The sequence below is a fragment of the Podarcis raffonei genome, chromosome 7, assembly GCF_027172205.1.
Source record: "Podarcis raffonei isolate rPodRaf1 chromosome 7, rPodRaf1.pri, whole genome shotgun sequence".
NCBI classification, from domain to species: domain Eukaryota; kingdom Metazoa; phylum Chordata; class Lepidosauria; order Squamata; family Lacertidae; genus Podarcis; species Podarcis raffonei.
The window spans coordinates 39115894-39141248 of record NC_070608.1 but is presented as its reverse complement, the minus strand read 5'-3'; the positions used below and the strand labels follow the sequence as shown (position 1 = coordinate 39141248).

The following is a 25355-nucleotide window of genomic DNA, read 5'->3' as shown; positions in this document are numbered from 1 at the left end:
CTTCAGATTATCATTTGGAAAAGCCTTACCCCAACCAGTGTGGCCAAAGGACCTGATCAATATGTTCTGCACACATGGTATTTTTAGGGCTATAAGGAGTGGCAAATTCAGGGGGGAAACCATAGCTCAATGGTAGAGCATCTGCTAAACTGAAGGGGAAATGCCATTTTATCAGCACCTTCAGCGGAAACCATTTTTCTCTCCCAATCCTGCTCTTTGAAGCCCTGAAAACAGGATGTTCAAAGAGCAGCACAGTGCTGCTTGCCAAAGGGTCTTCAAAGTCCTAACCATTGGGATTGTCAAATTTGACCCGACAGAGGTTTTGAGATTAAGATCTGGCCCACTGGCCAGGGAAGGTTCCGTGCCCTGCCTTATTTCAAGATTTGCCAACTTTTTTGGCAACTGTGCCATGTTACATTCAAACTATTGGAGAGTGCATCTCTATTGCACACTATCTTGAGTTGCCAGTTCAAGATTTTGAGGGGCCCAAGGGCAAGTTGCCCACAGTGGGCACCTCTCTTCCTCACTGCTACCCCCTACTTCCTCATCTTGCAAATGCCTGTTCTTATATGGTCAGAATGACACCATCCATGTTCAAGAAAAAGCTATTAACAGGCTTGTGGGAACCCCAAGATGTGAAGAATTAGAGAAATTGTTTAGGGTAACAAACCAATGCGAGGTTCAAATATGCTGCAGCCTAATGAGGGCTGAATATGCTCAGTGGGCATGAAATGTTAACTGGCTGTACAGGAGGAAAAAGCAGTAAATAGGGAGATGAACAGGGAATGGAGTATCCTGAGGGGGGCGTTGCCAGCTGTCTGGAGCCCTGAACAGTGGCATTCTACACTGCAAATCCCAGCTGCCAGAATTGCAATAGCTACCGTATTTTTCGCACTATAGGACGCACTTTTCCCCCTCCAAAAATGAAGGGGAAATGTGTGTGCGTCCTATGGTGCGAATGCAGGCTTTCGCTGAAGCCTGGAGAGCCCCACCGCCAGCCCCACAAGCTCGGGGGACAGCGGGGAGGCGGAACGCCGCCATCCCGCTGTCCCCCGACGTGGCTAGAAGGCTGGCGGGGGGAGAAGCCTGCTCCTCCCCTCGCCAGCCCCGCAAACTCGGGAGACAGCGGGAGAGGCGCAGCGCGCCATCCCGCTGTCCCCCGACTTGGCTAGAAGGCTGGCGGGGGGGGAGAAGCCTGCTCCTCCCCGTCGCCAGCCCCGCAAACTCGGGGGACAGCGGGAGAGGCGCAGCGCGCCATCCCGCTGTCCCCCGACTTGGCTAGAAGGCTGGCGGGGGGGAGAAGCCTGCTCCTCCCCGTCGCCAGCCCCGCAAACTCGGGGGACAGCGGGAGAGGCGCAGCGCGCCCTTCCCGCTGTCTCCCGACTTGGCTAGAAGGCTGGCGGGGGGGGAGAAGCCTGCTCCTCCCCGTCGCCAGCCCCGCAAACTCGGGAGATAGCGGGAGAGGGGCAGCGCCCTTCCTGCTGTCCCCCGACTTGGCTAGAAGGCTGGCGACGGGGAGAAGCCTGCTCCTCCCCGTCGCCAGCCCCGCAAACTCGGGGGACAGCGGGAGAGGCGCAGCGCGCCATCCCGCTGTCCCCCGACTTGGCTAGAAGGCTGGCGGGGGGGGAAGAAGCCTGCTCCTCCCCTTGCCAGCCCCTCAAACTCGGGAGACAGCGGGAGAGGCGCAGCGCGCCCTTCCCGCTGTCCCCCGACTTGGCTAGAAGCCTGGCGGGGGGGGAGAAGCCTGCTCCTCCCCTCGCCAGCCCTGCAAACTTGGGAGACAGCGGGAGAGGCGCAGCGCGCCATCCCGCTGTCCCCCGACTTGGCTAGAAGGCTGGCGGGGGGGAGAAGCCTGCTCCTCCCCTCGCCAGCCCCGCAAACTTGGGAGACAGCGGGAGAGGCGCAGCGCGCCGTCCCACTGTCTCCCGACGTGGTTTGGAGACTGGCGGAGGGCTTCCTCCTCCCCCAGCCCCGCAAGCTCCCAGAGCGATGCCAAAGCTGCCCGCAGCTTCGGCATGGCTCTGGGTCCCGTTCTGGGGGAGGGAGAAGCTCGGGCTTCCCCCGCCCCAGCCCCGCGCCTGGGGGGGGGGAATAAATTTTCCCCCCTTTATTTTCCCCCCAAATCTAGGTGCGTCCTATGGACCGGTGCGTCCTATAGTGCGAAAAATACGGTACTTCTTCAATGCACATACATTAAGCTCATAAGATATGAGTCCTTTCCCAGAAATGATGCTCTTGGCATTCCTTAATTTCAGTTCCAAGACAGTTCCAAGACAAACTTTTCAGGAGATGTTTCAACAGCTATAAAGTAAATTATGGAACAATACTTTAAAGTCTTTAATCCAACATCATTTAGTCAACAGGATGTTCCAGAAAGACTCATTTCTCCCTTCCCTATTTCTCCTTAAGGTTAGTGATGAGTTTCTCTCCTTCTTTCCTTGTTAGTTAAAATGAATAAGGAATTTCTGACATGTGAAAATCTGGTATGCCTCAGCAACATGAACTCCAAACAGGCATTAGTCATATGCACATTAAACTGTACTTTCAGAGGGAATGAAATGAAAATTAAAATGCATAAGACAATGTCGTAATTAGGTACATGATAGCTCTGTCTGTTCTGTAAACAGAATATTTTTCAGCTTCCAGGAAATTCATTCAAACTAAAAGTTGTTTTTGTTGTGGTTAGAAGTGGTATAATTGAATTGCAAACACAGAACCTCATTCTGGTTGTAATTTCAAGTGGTACCTTCTATTTATTTTTTTAAGATGCCCTGCTTTTAAAAAAAACACTCCCCCACCTACAAAATGGCTTATATAAGTAGAAAATGACAAATCTGATAATGCAAAAATAGTTTAAAAAAACAAAATAAATGAAACCGATTAAAAGCACATAAGCATGAAAGCCAAAGGATATAAAATGAGGACAGTAGAGCTCAATTATAAAATGTCTTCTGGAATTAATAAAAGGGGTTTCAACACCTGCCTAACAGCACAAAGAGGAATTAGTTTGGTGGATGAATCACAATCCCTGCCCCGTGAGAGAATTTGAAACGTATATACAGAATCATCCACAATAAGGCCCTTTCCAAATAACTGCCTTATTTGTCACTGCTGGCCACTGACATTACCTGGCCATCCAGGGACAAAGTGAGGTACAGGAACCCCCAAATGATACTTCAGGGGAAAATACAATCCCAATCCAAATTAATTGCAAACCTCCACCGAGAGCAGAAGAATCTTCAACTGTTTGTCTTCCAGGCACCCATTCAGAATTTCCAGTGCTTCTCTAGGGTTAGATGATTAATATTAAAAGGTTGAGAGTTGAGTGTCATCAACCTACTGGTGACACTTAAACCCAAATCCCCAAATGACATCACCCAGCAGGTTCATGGAGACATTAAAACTCATAAGAAGCTGGCTTCTGCTTTTTATCAATTGCTTTTGAGAAGCCAGTTCCCCTCATTTGACAGTTTGAAGGTGGTCTGGGTGGAAGACCTGGGGGAAACTCTAGGCCCAGTTTTATGGCGGGGAGGGGGGGTCTGGTTTACCAAACCCTTTTCAGCTTTTGCCAATACGCAGAACTCTCTCAAAGTGGTGCATCTGTAGTCTCACACACTGCCCAGGCTTGCTCATATATTGGGTCGAGGATCTAATTGCTGTTGGTGAAACTGCCCAGATAAGAGTGTTTATCGGCTTATGTTCTGGAGCTGTCATTTTGTTTCTGTTTTCTGGGGTTGAAGGATGGAGAAAATTACATCCATAATTGGTAAACAGGTAGTTAAAGAGCCAAAGTTATGTCTGCTCTCCATATTTGAAGGAGACAAAAACACCCTACTAATCAAACCTTTGATTATATTCCTCCTGATCACAGCCCATTTAACTACAACCCAGGGCTGGAAGGTTCCTTGACCATTATAATGGGCATGTGGTATAAAAAGACGGTTTCCTTGCAGATGTTAACTCATAAATTTAAAGGCACCAAGGGTTCTGCCATGCCACAATATTTTGTGACCATATGGGTCTCTCTCTCTCTCTCTCTCTCTCTCTCCCTCTCTCTCTCTCTCTCTCTCTCACACACACACACACACACTCTCTTAACTTATAACAACACTCACACCATGAATCGCCTTGTTCTAGCCAAGTGAGTTATTCATTTAGAAGAATTATTAAACTTATTTGGACCTTGTGCTCTTCAAACTCGCCCCCACCCTATTTTTGCTCTGCCACTAGTATTAGTTGTAGGTACCCTTATCATAGTTTCGCTTGTTAACGATTTTGTTTTCCATGTTTTTGGGTGTACTTTTTTGTCCCGATGTCCATTTTATATACACTGTACGTGTTATACCTTCTTCTTTTTAAGCACAAAAGGTTATAAAGAGCAGGAAAGGACAGGAGAGTAAATCTTACTGAATTGTTGTTAACTGCTGCATTCAGCAGTATGTGGACTTTGGAAACATGGATTAAAAGTAAGCACTTTGGGGGCCTATATAATGCTCAGAGACCTAAAGGCATTATATATGTGTGTGTTATAAAAGCAAATAGGAAACAGGTGATATTAAAAAGATAAATATAACAAATAATGGCTTCATTTTTTCAACAAACTTGAGCTTGGCTGGATCAGAGCAAAGGTCCAGCACCCTGCTCTCTACAGAGGCCAACAAAGTGCTTCTGGGAAGTCTGCAAGGTGCGGAGACAATAGCCTTGCCTCATTTTTGCTCCCTAGTAGCTATTATTCCGTAGCATACTGGTTCTGAACCTAGAGGTTCTCATAGCTATGGCTCTCTCCCATGAACTTGTTTAATCCCTGTTAAAGCCACATAAGCAAGTGGCCATCAGACATCATTTTGCAGTAAATTCCATACATTATGTGTTGTGTGAAGAGGTACCTTTCGGAGGGCTGTCTTGAACTACCAGAAAGCTGGGGCCTCCAGAAAGTAGCTTTGCAACCCTACAGCCCTATGGCCTACAGCAGTAGCAGCCAGAGTGGTGGATCAGAGCCATGGAGCTACCTTCCCAACACAGGGCTTGCTACAGCTTACCTGGAGAGGGCAGGGAGGGCAGTTCTGCACCGGCACACCAGTGGAAATGCTGGAATGACTGCTGGGGTGTCCATGTTGCCCTTCCCTTGGGGCCACCCTGCCCTGCCGCAACCCTATCCCCATCCAAGTAGGTTGTAGCATCTCCTGGGTTGCGAAGGTGACTCCATAGCTATATCTGGCAATTTCCTCTCCCAATGGCAGAGAAAGAGGGTCCGACCTCAAAGATGGAGATTTTGTTTCAGGTGCCTCCTCCCCACCACCTCTGTGGCTCTTGCCCTACTGATGCCGGAAATCCAACATAGAGAGTAGGGCCACAAAAGTGGTACCAGGGAGTGGATTGATGTGTACCAGAGCATGGCATGGATCCAAAGGTCTTCCCAGTCTCTCAGTCTGCCTCCAAATGAGGGAGAAAACTGCACCATCCTTGGATCTGACATAATAAAATTTTCTCCCTTTGGGGAAGGGTTGTGGCATCTGTTTTGCATGCAGAAGGCCCCAGGCTCAATGTCCAGGAAGGGCTAGGACCGCTGGCGAACCACCACCATGGCTCAGTATAAGGCCGCTTCCTTGGTTCTAAGTTCTTAATGGGAGGGAAATCGTTGCTGGATAAGGCAGTTCAAGCACCTCTGGTTCCCCATCCCCCTGGCACTTAGCATTGTAGCCTAATTGTATAAATGCAGCCCTTTTCTATGCCTTTCTGCTTCTCTTCGGTGCTGTTTACTTCCTCCTAAGTGTGCCTAGAATTGCAACCATAATGGAACCTTCTTATTCTCCTTAAAAGCACAATAAAGAGAAGGGGAAGCTCTTTGTCACAATCACCTGCAAATGCATATTTCCTTTTGTTTATGGAGGAAAATTATTAATACTCTTACAATACAGAACTCTTCATCAGATGACCAATTCTCAGCTTCAAATAAAGCCAGGTTCCATTATAAGCTCCTATTTCCTAGTGAAAGGGTTTACAATTTAGGAGCCAGGCAACCAATCAAGGTTGGAGTTAGCCACATTTTTTTAAGCTCACAGTGATTCATTTACCATTAATATCTCCAAGATAGGCAACAGATGTAGCTTTCCCAAACATGAAGATTTCTGATTGCCTTGAAAATGTTAAAATGTACCCTATCAATTTTTTAACTGTTTTTATTTATTTTCATAGTACAGAAGATAAATTTTGAGAAAACAAATTGCTACAACAGTAAAAAACAACAAGTAACTTGTCCTGATAAAATTACAGACTTTTATCATGCCATGTGTTAAAGTTTCATTTAAACTCTTCCAACTCTACAATTCTATGAAACAGAATAATATTTCAAAAAGCATTATGCATGACATATTAATCAACATGGAATTAGAAATCAGAAGTGGGATAGTAACCAAAAAAGAAAAGCAGTGTGGAGTGCTTCTGTTCAGGATTCCAGATACCCAGTTCTGCTGTTTTCCAGGATAGCCCCCTGCTTTTTTTAACACTGGGGAGCCACCCCAAAAAATATATAGAGGGGGGCAAACAAACTGAGCTCCTAGGAGTTGGTGCCCCTGTGCCCAATCTTGGTACCTCTTGGAATTAAGGAGCTTTGGTTATAAGGTTGCTTCCACCTCTTGGAATTAAGGAGCTTTGGTTATAAGGTTGCTTCCACCATAGCACTGGAACACCCTCTTTCAAGGACCAGGACCAGCTGAGACTCAGCTGAGCCAGGATGGGGAACTTCCCCCTATGTATATGGCCGTGAAGGACTTAACTGGCATAGCCCCATTGAGTCCAGACTTGGCTGGCCCAGCCAGAGGTCTGTGTGCTCCAAATTCACTCATCCTGGGGGATCTTGGGTTCAGATTGTGCTACAATTTGTTTTTCTGTAAGAAATGGATAGAATCATTTCCCTTCATTTCTCCCATCTCTTTCTTATAGCAGGGGCTCCCAAGCTGTGGTCCGTGGACCCCCAGTTGTCTGTGAGCTTCATTTATGTTGTCTGTGTACTGTTACTTATATCCTCAGCAGTTTTCAAGTGGACCATGGTGAGGGAAAGTTTGCGAAGCCCTGACTTATAGGACTGATACCTGAAACTGACAAGAGGTGCTGCATTGCATTTCCTATCAAACTGATGCATACTGTTGCATCTAGGAACATTCTGTAGGATGGAGAAGGGGTCTTGGTGTGCTCTGAAAGTGACAAGACATTAAAACTGTCCAACTAAAGCACAGGTAAATTAGCTCAAAAATCTGCAAAAAGCCCCCAAGCAGCACTGTGAATTGATACACACTGGATGCAGTCTGTAGAGGCAATCTTTGAGTGTTCTTAAAAATGAGAAGAAATGAAAACTCCAATCTGAGGCATAAAACAATATGAAACTTGTGAGGTTTTATGCCTTTGGGGAGTAGCACAGTGATTGCACATTTAAGGCCATTTAGATAGACAATGTCAACATTACACGTGTTCACTGAAAGGAAATTGAAGCTAAGAAGATACTACAAGTTTCTAGCCGCTTATAACATGGGGACCTCCATCACATAAAGATAATATGGCAGGCCTGAAACGTGGCAGGTCTGATGACTTAGGGGAGTAGTACAATACCTGAAAAATGAACGACATTTGGATGGAAAGTTCTAAAGTTGTAGGCAGCAGAAAACAGACATTGTCTCCATTGTAATCAATATAGTTATTTTATTTTATTTTATATTTATTAATAGCCCTCCTGTCCTCCCAAAGGATTCTAGGGTGGCAAACAACCAGTGGTAAAATATATTTGAAATATATTTAAAATAATTCCAATACAGATGCAGACTGGGACAGATCTTGACTAAAAAGTCTTATTGAAGGAGGAAGGTCTTCAGTAAGCAATGAAAAGACAACAGAGATGACAACTGTATAATATTTGAGGGGAGGAAATTTCAGAGGATAGGTGCCACAACACTAAATGCCCAGTTTCTACATTGTGGAGACTCGAGAGCAGATCTCCTGATAAGATGGCATCTGTAGGTTGCCCTCACTTGCAGAGAACAGTGATTGTCTGGATATACAAGGGGTGAGATGATCTTTTAGGTATCCTGAAACTGAAGCAATTGAATGCAAGTTCTGTTTTTAAAAAATATTTTAAACACAAGGTGATGGCTATACATTTGCACTGTAGCTGGGATTGGAGATTCTGTCAACACAGCTTGGATGAATCAGCATGAAGCTCCTTGGGTGCTTTTCAGTAAAATATAGTCACACCAGCACACATGCCTGGGCACCATCAGATCAAGCCAGCCATATGCCCAGCAGAGGGCAACAATGACAGAGCCAGCCAGCACATGAAGTCGCATAATTTTTGATACAAGAGGTTGGCCATTTTGTACGTTCTTTTTCTTATGACTTTTTCTAAATTTCCAACTGAGTGCTAAAGCCCACATCTGGAAATAGGAGATGCAAAAGGTAGGATGCAGAAGTGTCCTAGAAATGATCAGGAGAAGTGTTGATCCTGGTTTATCATGCTTTATATTAACATGATTCTTGTTTAAACAAACACAGTTTATTCCAGTACCTGGCCCTCTTCCTTAAACTGAAAGAGGATCCTGACATATGTTTACTGCTTGCATGCCAGAACGGCTTCTTAGCAGTTTACAGGTATAAGATCCATTGTAAGATCCATGCATAATTGAAATACACAGTTAAACAATTCCATCAACACATTAAAAACATCCATAACTAAAATAAACAGTAAAACATGCCAGTGTAAAGCATAATATTTAAAACAGTTTAAAAACAATTAGATCAGAAAGTTCAAGTTCAGGGAATGCTGGCCTAAGCAGGTGTGTCCTCAAGAGCCTGTGGAATGCCAATACTGATGGGGCCTCTCATATCTTTGCAGGGAGTAGGTATGGTTAGGCTTGTACTGTTAAAGCCAAGCAACTTGGATCAAGCTAGCTGGGCATCTTGGTAATTTTTGTTTTGTATTTCTCTCTCTTTCCTTCCCCGCTCTGTCCATGTTTTCACCCAACTCCCTAGATTCTCCAATCCCTCTCTGTCCTCCTTCCCAGCTTCCCTCTCTTGTCCAGGCCACGTTTTCAACCTTTAGCCTACCACTCATGCCTTCCATCCCTGCCAGCTGCCCCTTTCTCTAACATCTCACCCTTCCGAACAGGGACTCTGCTCCGGAGGGAAGCGGCAGCTCTGGGTCCGCTCGACGCCTTACTAGGAGGCCTCTTGGCAGAGCTAGCCTTACGCAGCTGCAGCTCCTCGGAGCCCCTGAGATGCTCTAAATGTAAAGAAGCAGCATTCAGGACACACAAGACTTTCTCAAAACAGCACAGTGATGTGAGTACCACTTGCTTGAACAGGATCCCCCTGAGGGAAATAGGAGCAGCTCATCCACATCCCAATCCCCTCTTTTTAAGGAGGTTGTGTGCAACACACTTGTTTCTAAATAGGAAAGCTTACCCATAAGAACATATGGAAAGAAACACTCTGATTCATTAGCCTTCACCTTTGCTTGCCCTCAAACATATTTGCATTCAGAAGTATACAGCCCCAGAAGATGAAGGAGCTAATAGCTGGTTTTCGAAAACAGAAAGGCAATGGTGCTCAAGCCTGTCTAGAATTCACTCGCTGACCTCAACTGGCTGCCGGCTGCATGGAGCTGGCTGCAACGATTGACTGTCAGTATCACACATAGTCTCAGAGCATAGGCTGCCTGTACACACATTGAGATGTGGAAGCAGGTGATTATGTGCCTTTGCTCACCGTACATATAACCTTAAATGTGAACTGGGACTATGTATGTACATTTGTTTGAGAGATGTTCACACAATCCATTTGCTATAATTATTGACTAATAAACGAATAAACGGGGTGATCCAGAAGTGGGGCCTGCTTGCGTAGACTTAGAATCAAGGTTACAGTTATGGTATGAGGAAGCGTCAGGAGCCCAACATTTGCTGCAGCACCCCACTGAGGCAATGCAGGAGCCAGCCTCAGTGAGCAGCTAAAGCCACTTTGCACATTACTCTTAAGTAAACCAGGTTCTGAGACTGAGCCCAGGCTCTATTATTATTATTATTATTATTATTATTATTATTATTATTATTATCTGTTAGTCTTTCTTTTTCTTCTGGCTTACAAAACGACCTACAAACAACAAAACGAACAGGAAAAAAAACCCAAACAGATAGACTGAAACCAAGAAAAGAAAGAAATACAGTATAAGCATCCCGCCCACTTCCAAAAGGCCACACAGATAGTTAAAGGTCAAAGGCCTGGTTATAGAGGAAAGTTTTTGCTTGGCTTTAACCCTTTCCTCTACCACAAAGGGCCTCCCAATTATCCCCGGTGTTTTGTATCAGGGGCTGTGTTCCTCAGAGGAAAGGCATGCTCAGAGGCACTTTTTGGATTGTTGCAACTTCAGGGCATGGAGTGAAAGTGTATGGAGTGGAGCAACAATGACATCATGACACCCGGATCCGAAATATGCTTGTAAATAAGTCCCGAGTCCCAGCAGCTGATTTAGGGAGGTGGGGGTCAGCTTTGAGACCTTCCAGAGCTGGAAGGGCAGCGCGGCTTCTGAGCTAGGCGAGAGACTAGGAAGCGGTGGGGACGAGAAGCTGGTGGCGGCGGCGCTTGTTTTCCTGCTCGGAATCTCGGGTTTTCGAGCCAATCCAAACAGGATGCGAGCTGTCGTGGTCGCCGCGGCTGCCTTGATGAACGCGCTCGCCTCTGCCGGTAACCAGGGAGCCCTGATTCAAGCTCCCGAGAAGCAGGAGGAAGTGACGCCCAGGTTATTTATGCATCGAATCAATTTCAGTTTCGGGGAGAACAGCGCTGCTCTCTCGTCCTCTCCGAGCGCGAGCCAGGAAGCCCTGGAAAGAGAGGCAGGAAAGGCAGTGCCTGGAAGCAGCAGCCGACTCCTGGCAGAGCTGCATCACCTGATCGCTTCCATGCCAGCCTCTTCGCAAGGCGCTTTTGCTCGCCTCGCCTCCGCAAACAAATCTAGGGCAGGACTTTCCCTTGCAACCGCGCGTTTCCCTTACAGAGGCTCTTAAGGGTTCCGTTTAGCACTTAAGCCTACCTAGCGTGCTGTGGGGAGAGGGGTGGGTAGGCGAGGCTTTTTCTCCAGATCCGATTTATGCCGCGATTTCTTCCACATTGCATTTGATTTCTTCTTCTTTAACAGAGAAAATAAGCCGTCATGAGGTTTAGTGAAAGGAGACGTCCCTGCCCGTATCCAAGAGGGTTCTTCCGTCCGTTTAGATCGTCTGATAAAGCGGTCAGGATGTCAGAGGGGAGCGGGTGGCTGTGACAGGCAAAATGAATGCCTCTGTCTTTTCATCTCTCCTGCACAAACACCTTGTTTACCCCTCCATTTCTCCTCCCCGAGGGAGATCCGAAGCAAAGCCGGATCCTCCCTCTTCGCTACCCGCCTCCCCTCCCTCCCTCCCATCTGTTTTCACAATGTGTTTGCTGCAGATGTTTGTGGCTCCAGATGTCCGTTGCCTGGGCTGGCATCCGCGCGGGCACGTGCCCGTGTGTGGTGTTTTCAACAGCCAGGGCGCTTCTCCGGGGCCGGGCAGAGGGGGGAGCCGGCGAGGGAGGCGGGAAAATGACGGCGCGCTGCAGAGAGCGCTTGGCCGGGAGCTGTCCAGGGTGCTGAATCGCGCCAGCGGAGGCGAGCAGGCGCTTGCTTGGCCGAGGACGGTCTCTCTCTGGAGACCCCGGGCTCCGTTTCCCGGCCCCTCCAGTGCGTGTCTTCCCCTCCACGTCCACCAGAAAGGCGCTGGGGTGGAGGGTAGGTGGCCACCTTGACATTGTGGTGCCTGAGAAGAAAGGAAGTTGGGGACCGAGCCCGGGTGTGGACGCTCCAGCAGCCCGGGCTTCCTAGGCGAAGCAGAGAGACGCATGCGCATGGCGGGCGAGCTGCCTTCCCCGGCTGAAGAGCCCGCTGCGAACGGATGTGAGCAATGCAAAGATTTGCACCCGGCTCCGGAGATCGAAGGGGAAATTGTAAGTACCCGGCAGCCCCTCGGACTCTGCACCGAGACTGGACCGGGAGCTGCTCAGGCTCGCCTGGGCGGGCTCAGCTGCCTGAATGGTGTGTGTGTGTGTGTGTGTGTGTGTTTCTGGTGCACTGGTAGAAGCCCCCGGTAAGTAAAGCTTGCAGGGGCGACTTCCCTCGACTACCACTTGGGCTGGTGTGGGCTTCCTGAGCTTTTCAGTCAGGCGCTCACAGGTGAGTCGCCCAGCCTCATGCCACAGGTGTTTGAGGTTCTTGGGACCTGGAGGCTCTGCCCGGAGGAAGATATCCGTTCTGGGGAGGGAGGATGCCAGGATGGAGTAATATTTCCGACGGGGTGTCCGTCCGGGAAGAGAAGCAGGCCAAGTGGAGTGTCTCCGGGGTTGGAGAGGGGGCTTCGTGTCGGCATCTCCTCCTGAGGGGTGGGGAGCATTGCTGGGCATGACCATTGGCAACAGGTGCTCTGTCTTCCTTGGTGCTGAGGAACGGGGAAAGCGGTTTAGGAGTGAGCTCTACCATGAGAAAGGATAGATGGAGAGGGATCCATATCCCTGGCCAGGTAGAAGGCAGTCTGGATCCCCGCTACGGGAGCTTGGCTGGTGGAGGCTCGGTGACCCCAGGGCGCTTGACTTGGCATTTCCCCCCGTCCACCAACCCAAGAGTCCTCCAAACACCAGGTACTCGACTGGATCCTGCCTGGGTCAGCGAGGGGCTCTCCGTCCATCCAGCCCTGCAAGAGAGCCTGTCCTCAAGGCTAAAGGAGAAGCCGCCAGAGCGAGAGTCAGGTCTGCGGGCGATCCTCGTGAACGCGCAAAAGGGCTGGGAAGGGAAGCGATTGGAAAAGTCTCCTGGTTACGTCCATGTATATTCACATATACTTAACCGGGCGTGAAAGGTTGAGAAAGCGAAGGTCTCTTTTTCCCTTTCCATCCGCCTTTCCTGCACAGCTGGTAGCAGTTCCGCCCTCGCGTGGAAACTGCCTCCTCCCCGGCTCCCGCCTTACCTGTCGGCTTCATTCCGGGAAGGCTTTCGGTCTAGATTGGTGCCGAGTCAATTTCATCCTGTTCGGCTTTGCTTTTTCGCTGAAGGGGGAATGGCAGGCTTGTTTTCGCCAGCACATGATCTTAACTGCCCCTTTTCTAAAGTTAAGGAGCAAAAGGACAAGCAGTAAGCAAACCCATAGCCAGATCTTTGCCCGCTTCTTCCAACAAAGTCCCTTGGAACCGAACGCCAGGGGGCGCTGTTTGGAAAGAGGCCGCAGGGACCCCTCCTTGCCTGTTAAAATTCGTTTATATGGAGTATTTTGGACCCAGAAACACGCAGAGCAAAAACCCCAAGCTAAGCAGAGTAATGCATATAGACAGGCTCACATACATCAATCACTGGGTGGATTCATAATTGCAGGAATAATTTCATTTAACTGCACATCCCTATTATCTAGGCTCTTAAATGGTGAAGGGTAGTTTAGCTATTGACATTCTCACATGACTAGTCATATATTAACACCTTGTTTGCATATGAATTATGGCCACGGGGGGTATCTGCCTAAGTCTTTAAAGTATACATCTAAAATGTAAAACATAGATTTGTAAATGTTTTGCATCATACAAATACATTCATCATGGAACCAAGACTGGCTGCAGATCTCTGTCAAGCTTATGCCCTCAGAGGCCAACTTGGGGTTGGCATGATCCTCGGTTGAGAACATTGACCTTAGTGGGACTAACATATTTTCAGCTAGCTCTGGATCACGCCTACAGTGTCAAAACCCATTCATTAGTTTCAGTATTAGTAGATAATATCCAAAGTATGCAACACAGCATAAGCAAGAGTGAAATGCAAACCACTAACCATACAATACAATCTATGGCTGATACTATATATATCACATACATATGCACATTTATATCCCACATTTTCTCCAAAGAGCTTAAGTTGCCACACTTGTCTCCACCTTTCCATTGCATCCTCAGAACAACCGTATGAGGAAGTTTAGCCTGAATGATAGTGACTGGTCCAAGTGAGTTTTATGGCTGAGTGGGCATTTGAACCCTGGTCTCCTGGTCCTAGTCCAACACCAAGTGGCTCTATGTTGTCTGTCTAGTTGAATGAATGCAATAGGCTTGGAGGTCAGAGGTTTTCTGACTATATACTGGTGCATACACAATCTGGGGTTTGGGCACAGCTCAACCAGTTGGCCAGTTATTGCAGTGGAACCTCGACAGTTGAAAAGCTGGTAATATAACATAGCATGTCTTAAAGCTGTTCTATTCTTCTATTCCCACTCCAGTACTTTGGAGGTTATGCTGTTTTTTATGATGTAAGTCATGAATTATACAGTGTCACATTGCAGGGAAACTGGCCATTACCCCATAGTGAAAAGAGTACCTAGTGGGTATTTTTAAAAAGTCAATTCTGCCGCTAAATTGTTGATGTTCCAGCAGCTGAACCACAATACAGTATTTCATTCAAATACAATTATGAACGTGAGTTGCACCAAGAATATTGCTGGCCCACTAATGATTTTCTTCATTTTGGAGTCTTGTATTAAAAAATAAATTGTAGAATAAACTTGCTCCTAAAGGGCTGTCACTACGCTACACATCATCATAGTTCCAATACAAAAATAGGAATAACAGATAACCTTTTAATAACCTTGAGAGTTAAAATTTCCAAATAACAGAAAAAAGATGATGAGCCAAATGGTTTTAAAAGTTCTGAACAAGTCTTTTTATGGGGAATCTTGCCTACCTAATAGAAGGCTGGAGGATATTAGAAAGATGCAGGTTTTTTATAGTAATTGGAATCGTTTTATATATTACTGCAATATGTGCTACAACCACACATTGAAGTACTATTATACACTCTGTTGGAAATATTCAGACACAAACATTTTCCTAACGTGGATTTTTCTGATATTTATTGAAAGTCCTTTTATGCCACCTCCTGGGGCAAATCCTAACCAAGGCAGATTACAGCAAAATTAACTTCATATATATATATATAGTAGGCTTCTTTAGCTTCATAATGACAGCAGGAGCATTATGCTTCCAAATCATTCACAGAAAAATGCACTTGCAATAGATTGCATCCAGTGTCAGTGCTACTCAGGGCAGATCCACTGAAATTAATGGATATAACTCTTAAGGTATACTAATTTCGATGGGTCTATTCTGATTATAACACAGTGGAAGTAGAACATAGCCATCATGGTAGAAATGACAAGCAGGTGACCGAAGGGGAGGGGCAAGGCAGCTGAGAGTTGTGCATGGTGTAGGCACAGTGGTGGAGACAATCTGATGCTCCTGATCCTGCACCCACACAGAGTCCCCTTCCCCCGCCTTGTCCCAACCTCTCTCAGTAAGCGTCAGTGATGCACAGTGTTGGGAAGCTGAGATAGCAATGTCACACCATCTGTTAATGCATCATTATGAGCAGCCATTGATAGCCTTATTCTCCATGAATTTGTCATCATTCATACACATTCACACACACACACACATACACACACTGATTTTAACCAAAGAAATCAACATGCTGCAATCAATAGGCTTAGAACCCAAACAAAGATGGCACTAAGAATATAAGAAGAGCTCTGCCGTATGAGGCCAAAGGTCCATCTAGTCCAGCAGGAATCCTGTTCTCACAAGTCAGAATATCCAGATTGGGGAAAGGGTGAACCCGTATCTTGGATCCATGACCTGGGTCCAAAGAACAATTGCTCGGCTGCTGTTGATATCTTCCACCTCATGTCTAATGTGGTCCTTGGAATAGCTAAAGTTTGGATTGTGCTGCTGATTTTAATCTAAACTCATTATAAAACACGGCATTGAAAACATTAGCAGGATAATATTAGTGAAACTGTAGAGGTTGCTTTATTTTGTCATACTGTAACATGCTGTTGAAAACAGATAAACAGAGATTATCTTACCTGGCCATCTTTCTTATTTTCTGTTTTATTATGACAGTAACTGGCTCTTTTAGATGTCTCAACTTTGCAAAGCACACTTCTTTCAGTTTTTCTCCTAAAGTTCCGCTTGGCCAGCTTTGGGGACCCCGCAAAAGCCTTCAAATGATCATTGGGGGAGTCCATGGGTAGGGAACTGGCAGCCCACGTGCAAGATACAGTCTGTGGGACCTTTGGATCTGACCTAGGGCTTTCTCTCCTTGGCTCTGCCCCATGTGGCATTTAGGCGTAGGCAGTTGGCACCCTTCGTGGCAGCTGGGACAAGAGCATATGTGGAGATCGTATGTTAAGGTTACCAGATTTTTTTCAATGAATCCGGGGACACTTTTCAACTTCAATGGATTTTGTATGGGGACTGCTTTGTAAATCCGGGGACTGTCCCTGGAAAATGGGGACGTCTGGTAACCTTAGCGTATATGGCACTAACATCCTTTGCATAATTGCCAATCAGGTGTTGATGTCATAACAAATGCACATCAGCATCTCCTTTGTGTTTAGGGGAGTCACGCCTTGCCATTGGGCAAGCTGGATTGGACACAGGATACCTGGTCCCCCATACAATTTAGGATTCACCTGTGGACTCATACCCTAGCATAGCAGTATGAGGATTCCGACAGAGGATTCCAACTCAAAAGGCAAATGAATATGAATCAATGATTGTGCACTCCATGATGAGTCACCCTGAGGCAAACCACCATGCTGACCAATACAGTGTCAGTTTCTATTTGATGAGAGTCAGATTTCAGCACTTAATACAATAAAATCTGAGTCATGGCTCATACACTGCCACATGATTTCAGCACCCACTATGAGCTGTCAGATTCCTTGGTGTGAATCACAACATACTACAGTGAAATTGGCTTTGTTGAGGCCATTCATAAGAAAGCCTGGGGAACAGAATGCTCATTGAATTAGACCTTGACAGGAGTCAGTTGAGAACATCGGCTTCAGCAGCTGTCTGCCCAGCTCCATTTTGTTAATTATCAAGTGGCTCATAGAATCACAAAATAAATCTATTCAGCAATATATATATATATATCATACCCACACATGCCCACACCCACCCACTCAAAGTGAGTTTAACTAAAGCAGTACACTCAGATGTAACTATTTTAGTGACTGACAAACTAGCTAATGATTTTTCTGCATTTAGAGTTCCTTAAACAAACACACACACACACACAGGTGCGTCAAGCTGCTGCCATGTTTGGATGTGATTCAATCAACTACAAGCAAATTCAGGTTGCACAATTAAACCTGATTTGCTGCTCTTGCACAACAAGCCCACTTCCCGTTCAGCACTGGATTTTTTTGTGCTGTAAGGAAAGTGATGGAGAAAATACAGTTGGAAGTGTATGATAACACTTGCTTGAAGCAATGCCATTTAACCTCCCTGCAAGCAAAAAAGTATGAATGCTCAATAAATAGCTACGGGTTTGAAGCCTGCACCCCAGACCACTGAGGATAATCTTGGCCAATGTCATCTAACATCCCTGCAAACTTTGTGCAAACAAATCAGCATAAATGCTCAATAAACAGGTTATCTAGAAGTAGCCTATGTACCTAAGGACTTCATTTTAATTTTGCATTCTGACCTTCAAATAGTAAAAATATAAATATATCTATAGTTCCACTAAAGTTAAGAACTTGAAGGTTCAGAGTTAGTATCTACATTAGCCAGTTTTCCAAAGCAGCCTACTTTTGAACACATAATTGTCCCCATTTAAACCCTCTTCATGCTGTCAGATTGCTGTCAAACAGATCGTGGATAAATCGAATGCAAGCTTGAGCTTATTAGTGAATAGGGCAGTGTACCTCTTGTTGTGACTGTGTGGGTGGGTGTTGCAGTTCTGACTAGCATTGCCTTTGAAATGTAAAGCAATGCTTATAATGCCTGCAGAAGAACAAAGCTTTTCAGAGCTAAAAGCATCATACTTGGGCGTAGGCAACCTAGTTTCTGGTATTCTATAACTTGTTAATATGAGGCTTCCATATTTGTACTGAACTGAAGATTTCTCTTCCACCATGAATCACAGTTTCTAACTGCTTAGTCTGTGGTACCCAGTCTTGCACAAAATTCCTTGATAGGGAATAGACTGACCATAGTCATTTATGTTCTGGCAGTCTCCTGACAGCACTGATGTGTGCAAGTACCTTCAAGGATTATTCAGAAGCTACAATTTGCACAGAATACAACAGTGAGGATTTTAGTGGGGACCAGTCATTCAACTCCCACTTTGCCAGATTTGAAAGAACTTCTTGAGCCTCCTGTGCACTTCCAAGCCTAATTCAGAATGCTAATAATACTTATTTTTAAGACCCTATATCAAGGGTGTGAACTTGTGGCTCTCCAGTTGTTCCGGAACTCCACTTCCCACCATCCCTGCCCATTGGCCTTGCTGGCTGAGGCTGATGGAGTCTGACAATATTGGGAGGTCCACAGCTTCTCCCTCCCTATCTAAATCTCTTGGGACACAGGTACCCTTAAGAAGAAGCATCTCCCATGTCAACCTGCCAGTGGCCTTAGGTTGTCACGCCCTTTTCTGACCACCACAGCTGAGCCTTTCCAGCCATGGCTCTCTGATTGGGCAGCACTTACCAAGGAGGCTTTCCTGTTGCTTTCATTGTAGATGAGGAACCTGTGGCTCTCTGAATGTTGTTGTACTATGACTCTTTATCATCCCTGACCATTGCCATGTGAGCTGGAGCTGATGGGAATTGGGGTCCAACAAGAACTGAAGGAAGACATGTTATCCCCACCCCACCTCACCCCACCCCCATTCTATCCCCAGCAAACACCTTTTTAACATTCACCCAGGCTATTAAAGCTTGCTCTTTTAGCTGCTGCTTTATTAATTATGTGTATTGTTTTAGTTCACTATATTTTTACTTTTTAAAAAACAACCCCTGCCCTGGGATGAATTTTGATGAAGAGTGGTAAAAAGTAAATGACATACATAGATAAAAATGAATAAATAGTGTTCCTTTGTGCATCGTGCAGTCAGCTTCCTTGTATCTGGACAGTAGGAGCAGCTGCAGAAGGGAGCCTCAGTCTTGGTAATTTCATTCACTGGTAATACCAGTGTCTTAACTTGGCTACTGTAATCTATGCTCTGGTCAGCAGCATTGTGTGAGCAGAATGGGAGGCAGGAGGCGAGGCTGCCAAATTTTTGCCTTGCACAGGGTGCCACTGAGGACCTTCAAAGTCTGCCTCAACCTTATGGATTCAGAGGAAGCAAATGATGCACACAGATCTTAATCTAGCAAATTCATCATCAAATTGACCAGCAAGGACCCAAGGCAAGTTACAGCAATTTGAAATTTAAAACTAAAAGCAATTAAAGCATTTTAGAATCACAGGAATAAGGTGGACCCAAAAAACCCACAACTCAGGTATTCTTCGGCATTCACTAAAAGCTGTGAAGTATCATGAAGAAGCCAGACACTCTGTGGGGAGGGAAATGCACAACCTAGGGGCTGCCCCAGAGAATATCCTCTCCCAGGCCACCCCCACTTCCAAACTTCTGAGGGAGGTGGAACTTCCAAGAGTCCCCCCTCCCCCCCCCTGCTGATCTTAACATCTAGCAGGGTCTGGAGGGAAGGAGGCAGTCTTTCAGATATTTGGGACTTTGAACACTAAGGTGATCACCTTGAATTCGGCCCAGAAACGAAATGGCAGCCAGTGCAGCCAATTAAGCACATCCTTCCTTTTAATTAACAAGTAGTCACAAGTGCTGGCAATTAAATTAGACCAATTTTTCCAGTGTAAGCATCTGCCATTGTGATTTGCTGATTTGGCTTTAGGGAATAAAAGGAAACATGATGTTTGTGAGTGTAATAAACAAGAGCTTCAGAAACAAAGAAGCGCTCCTAACTTCTCAGCGAGTTAACCATTTGTTAATACACACATTATCATAGGTTCTTCTTCTTTTCAAATGGTCTGACATCTTGATCAAGCAAGGGAGGCAAAGCTCATGAGGTAAAGGGATCTCTGCAAAATTCTGCTTCTAACAGGATGCCTTGCCTGTGGAGAGATTGGCAAGCTGCACAATGTGACCAACCCCAAATCTCTCTGCTGAGCTGTGCTTCTTCTGGCTTTGCTTTTGTTTTCTCCTTCCTTTCCACTCATTTGCCCATCTCTGCCAACCTGTATACTTCTGTCTACTTTTCTGTACATTTGCTTGAAGGTAAGTTAGGGAGCAACAGGGGCCCAGAAAGACAACGAGAGATGTGTTCTCATTCAGAGGGGATGCAGGAGTCAATATCCACAAATATATGGATTCAGTACAAGATTTCAGCATCTACCTGAAATGAAGTGTGCAACAGAAAATTGTATCTTTGGCAGGGGTGGGGAATCTGTGGCCCTCCAGACATTGTTTGACTCCAGCTCCTGTGGACAATGGTCAGGGATGATGGGATTGTAGTACAACATTTGGAAGCCATCCAGAGTGGCTGGGGCAACCCAGCCAAATGGGCGGGGTATACATATTATTTGTTTGTTTGTTTATTACACCAGAGGTTCCCCATGCCTGATTTATGGCTAGTTAAATGTGATTACGCTTTGGATATGTGTTCTAGCTTGCCTTTTGAAAGTTAGTTTTATTGCATGGAATATTGAATATAACTCTGTTTGATGTAAGTTGTTTATTTTAAAGTCCTAGGTTTTTTTATGACTTAGCTGCTAGGATATTTGTCAAGCTAAGCAGGGTCCAGTATGGTTTTTGTTGAACTGTATATTTTGTTCTTTCTACAGCTTGTAAACTGCCTTGTGTTTAGCAATATAGAAAAGCAGTATACAAACTAAAAGTGAAATGAAAATGAAATTTCATAAGCAATGGTCTTCTGCTGTGCAGGCTGATCATGAGTTGCAGCTACTGAATTTCCCCTTGCAGTACAGTTATTTAAAGTGCGCCTTTGTCAGATACAGAAAGGAAACCTCAGCCTGAACCACAGCAACAATAGCAAGGAAGGTATGCAAACTTCATTTATTTAGGACACAAAAGAGGCACATGACCTGAACAGTATTTCCCCCTCCATTTCCTCCAAAAACCTGTGCTCCCTGAATATGTATGCAAGACCAGTTCCTGCTTAATTTAGGAACAAAAGTAAGCAGGAATAAAGCCACATCGAACAATATACCATCTGCTTTATTATAGCTCTTGTTTGCTGCGAGAGCCAAAGTACAATTGAAAATAAAGGCCAGGCCAATCATCTTGTCAGTCTTGAACACACACAGCCCTTTTCAGCTTCAGCCGGCTCTGCATATGCGCCATTTACAGAACCCTCTCTCGACAAAGGGGCTAACATGGAACAAGGAGAGAACCAACAGAGAAATGTGGGCCTTTGTTTGAGATCAAATTGATTTTCTTCTCTTTCCCTTTTTGACATTTCAGGTTATTTTTCCCACAATTAACACCTGATCGGACAGTGGTCTATAAAAATGCTTTTGCAAGGCGGGCAACTAATCTCTAACAGAATCCTCACTGTTTTCATTTCACAGGACTGTTTGCTAAGCTCATTTATTTAATCATAGAAGCAGGTTGAGAGACAGTGACAGGCCCAAGGTCTGAACAGAGATTTGAACCTGGGTCTCCCCAGTCCAAGTCCAACTCACTGTCAGCTACACCACAGTGGTTCAATTACATTGATATACTAACTATAGTAAGTGTGCGGGGTCCTGTGTTGCTGCATAAGAATGGACAGGTTTGTTGTTAAGTGCTATTCTCCTCTTTGTTCACTTTCGTATGGCATCTTCTGATGTATAGATCACTTCTTATAAGCATATCCAGCAGGGGAATCCTGTTAAATGTGTTGTAGTGATAATTCTTGCGGTGGCTTAAAGACTAAACAAATTCATTGTGGTGTAAACTTTTGTGGATTATACTCCACTTCACTATTTGCATGAAGTGTCATCCGAAATCAGCAAGCAAAGGTATATACGGTTGGCAGTGGGAAGGGGAGAATGCAGGTGAGTGAAGTCAGAGTGTGAGAACAATTACCTAAACCCAAAATCATCCCTGTGGCCATTTGAAAAGGCTGTATGTGTAATAAACATGGGATGTTTAACAAGGATGGGAAAACTTTTTGCCAACATTTTGGGGGCACGTGCAAGTGGCAGACAAGGCCAGAAGCAAAAGTAGGCAGAGCAACGAATGCAAAGTTTAACTTTGTACAGGAGGCTAGTTTCTACACATGGTCACCCACACTTCTTTATCCTTCAACCAGGGAACCAAGAGTTGTTATCAGAGTTCAAGGATGCATTTTAGCCAGGCAAAAGCACTGGTTCAGTGCTCTTCTGTGTAGATATGTTTAGGATTATGCTATATTCTCATGTGCTGCTTTAGATAAAAGCATAGGGATAGTGCATGTGTTGAATACCAAAGACCCCAGATTCAATCTCTAGCATCTCCCCTTGAAAGGATTAGGTAGCTGCCAATGGGAAACACCTCCGGCTGAGACTCTGGAGAGCTACTGCTAGTCATAATGGGCAATGCTGGCTAGATAGACATGGCAGCCTGAGATGAGGCACCTGTTGTTGCTTCTGCCTCAAGCTCTCTAAAACAAGAAGCATTCTCGCTGTGACCTTTTCTCTGTTGCCCAGCTCAACTTTTGGGGCAGGGGAGGCAGAATGAAGACATTCAGAAAGGTGTCTGAGCCCCCTGAGAAGGGCAGCCTGGGCAGTGTTGTGATGAGGTCATTATAGACTTAAATGGTCAACATTTCAATCGGGGTTCAGCAAACTACAGCCCGGGGGCCAGATGCAGCCCACCAGGCTCATAAATCCTGCCACCCGCTTGGTCAGTCCCCATGCTGAGCTAAACCGGCATGGCACGGCGTTTCCTTAAAAAGAAGTCGCAGACGCCTCACCCCCTGGAGACTGACTTCCGCAATGCTGGCGCAGCTTTGGATTGGCTGCAGGAAGTTCCTGCAGCCAATCCGAAGCCTCGCTGCCCACACACTGAGGTAAACTCGTCTAGGCCATGGACTGAGAGGCTGGCAGGTGGGCCTGTGGTCTGGCCGCACCATGGGCATTGTGACGGGCATATCGTGGGGCTTCAGCCGGACTTTGGTGCAGCTGCTTGCCCCGTGCCTGGTGCCCAGCTCGGTGCTGCTGCTGGTGGCGCACTCAGCGGCCGCACTGGAACAGCTGGAAGGTGAGCTGTGCGCCACCTGCCCGGTGCTCCTCATGCGCGGCCTGCCCACCAACCTGTCCTCGGACGACAGGCTGCAGCACGTGGTTCACGCCACCTGCAAGCTCTGTGGGGATGGGCCGATGGAGCGGCCTCTGCTTGTCAACAACGCCGGTGAGCGGGTGGCACCAAGATGTGCTCCTGAGTGTGTGCAGAGTGCGTTCCTTCTTCAGGTCCAGAGGCAGCTGCGGGACTGGCTTGCAGGGTATTTATATTTTTCAAAATATAGTCCGGCCCCCCACAAGGTCTGAGGGACAGTGGACCGACCCCCTGGTGAAAAAGCTTGCTGACCCCAATTTAGACAGTGATGTGTATTACCTGCATCTGCAACAGGGCGGAGTAGAAAACCAAACTTTGAAAGATGGCGAACCAGCCCTGTTGCTCTCGGGGTGGGGTGGGGGTCCATCCTGCTCATTTTGCTGAGTGGGACCTTGGGAATCTTTCCCACTTCCCCTGCTCTCTCAAAAACTCTGTTGCATTGCGCTATGGATGAAACGAAGACCGTAAAACACTTGGCAAATTAAAAATCAATGACAAACAGTCACGGTGGGTTTAAAGACATTACCGGCCCAGAATTCCTCATCTGATTAGGACCATGAATTAAGGAAGCAGTTTCTTCTGACTGCTCCACAGGCCACTTCACCTATTAGCAATAATTAGGAAAGCCACTGGGTGCCAAGACTACAAGTGAAGCAGTAAACCTGATGCCTGGGCTTTTTCCACAGAGTCTAACCTTCTTCCTGTTTTTTCCTCATGCAGCCCATGGGATCCGAGCGGATAGAGATGCGCAAAAGGCAAGCATCTGTGACCCAGGAGACACCGAGCTCTGTACAGCCACAGCCAGGGATTGAAAACCGTGGGTCCAACGCCTGCTGCTTCTGTTGGTGCTGTTGTTGCAGCTGCTCCTGGTATGCCTTTAAACCATATTCAAACCTCTTGGGGGAAGAAGGGGAAAAGATGACACCATGTATGCCCTTGAGTAATCAGATGAGTTTTACAAGGGGCGGAGGAAAGGAGATGCAGCTGTTGCCTACTTTTCCATAGATGAAAACACCAAACAACATTCCTTCCAGTTCTTTAAATCTTCTGGAAATACATAAAGATGCAAGCAGAGCTGGAGCCATTCAGACCTTATGTGTTTCTCAGCTGCAGGTCAATGCAGGAACATGTTTAGCCTGAATAGCTCAGTTGGTTAAGGTGTGGTGCTGGAAACGCCGAGGTTGCAGGTTCGATTCCCGTACGCAACAGCTGCATATTCCTGCATTGCAGGGGGTTGAACTAGATGATCCTCAGGGTCCCCTCCAACTCTTATGATTCTAGAACAGCTGAGCCCAGTCAGATGCTTTGGGCTCCAATAACCATCACTCCTTACCATTGACCACACTGGCTGAGGCTGATGTAAGTTGAAATCTATCGATATCGGCCAGGGACCAGTTTGGGAAAGGATAGTCTAGGAAGGGGTGCAGCTTATCAGCAGAACAAATGTTTCACATATATTAAGTCCCAGGTATCTCCAGAAAATCTTACCTAGCAGGGCTAGATGGATCAATGGCTAATGGGGGACAGCTCTTCATAATAATCAGCAATGTGTGGATTCTATTATTTAAGGAAGGGAGCATTTCAGAGGGCCATACCCAGAGGCTCTAACATCAATGGACCACATACTTCTGGTGAGAGAAAAGTAGCATGAAACAGATATTGCTGAAAGAAACAGAAGAGTGGATACCCAGTCACCATTCCAGAGAAACCAAGAGAATGCTGATAATTTGAAGATGTGCAGGGCTTTTTTTCAGCTGGAACTTGGTTCCGGCACCTCTCAGGTGGGCACCATTGCCATTACAAGAGAACAAAGGAAGCGTTCAGGGCGAGTTCCAGCACCTCTTTTTCTAGCACTGAGGATACGACCTCACTCTACAGCTAGTTTAGCTATCCTGTGTGCTATCTCCTAAACCTAGACACTGCAACACAGAGAAAAGGAACAAAGTAGCACATATAATCTTCAAAAGGAAAGCTTCTGAACAGCATATTCTTAGCAGGGATCTTTAAAATGCATATGCTGACATATCTGGGACTTATCCTGACAGGATTCAGCATGGAACATAATGATTTTCTCCAGAACACTTGGTCTATATAATCCAGTTCCCCATTGCAAGCAATCAGGGCAGCACAGAATCGGCAAACT

General features: G+C 46.2%; 1 protein-coding gene across 6 annotated transcripts in view; it reads left to right on the top strand.

Moving 5' to 3' along the window:
• RGS20 (regulator of G protein signaling 20) overlaps nucleotides 1-25355 on the top strand; it is a 48643-nt gene that overhangs the window by 14529 nt on the left and 8759 nt on the right. For 3 of the 6 annotated variants that reach the window (XM_053396159.1, XM_053396161.1, XM_053396160.1), the window contains exon 3: nucleotides 23933-24081. In XM_053396159.1, the coding sequence (XP_053252134.1) occupies nucleotides 23933-24081 (149 nt within the window). Of the gene's footprint in view, nucleotides 1-10630; nucleotides 10784-11494; nucleotides 12007-12108; nucleotides 12147-23932; nucleotides 24082-25355 lie in introns of those variants that run through there. The other 3 variants (XM_053396163.1, XM_053396162.1, XM_053396164.1) reach the window with 3 other exon arrangements.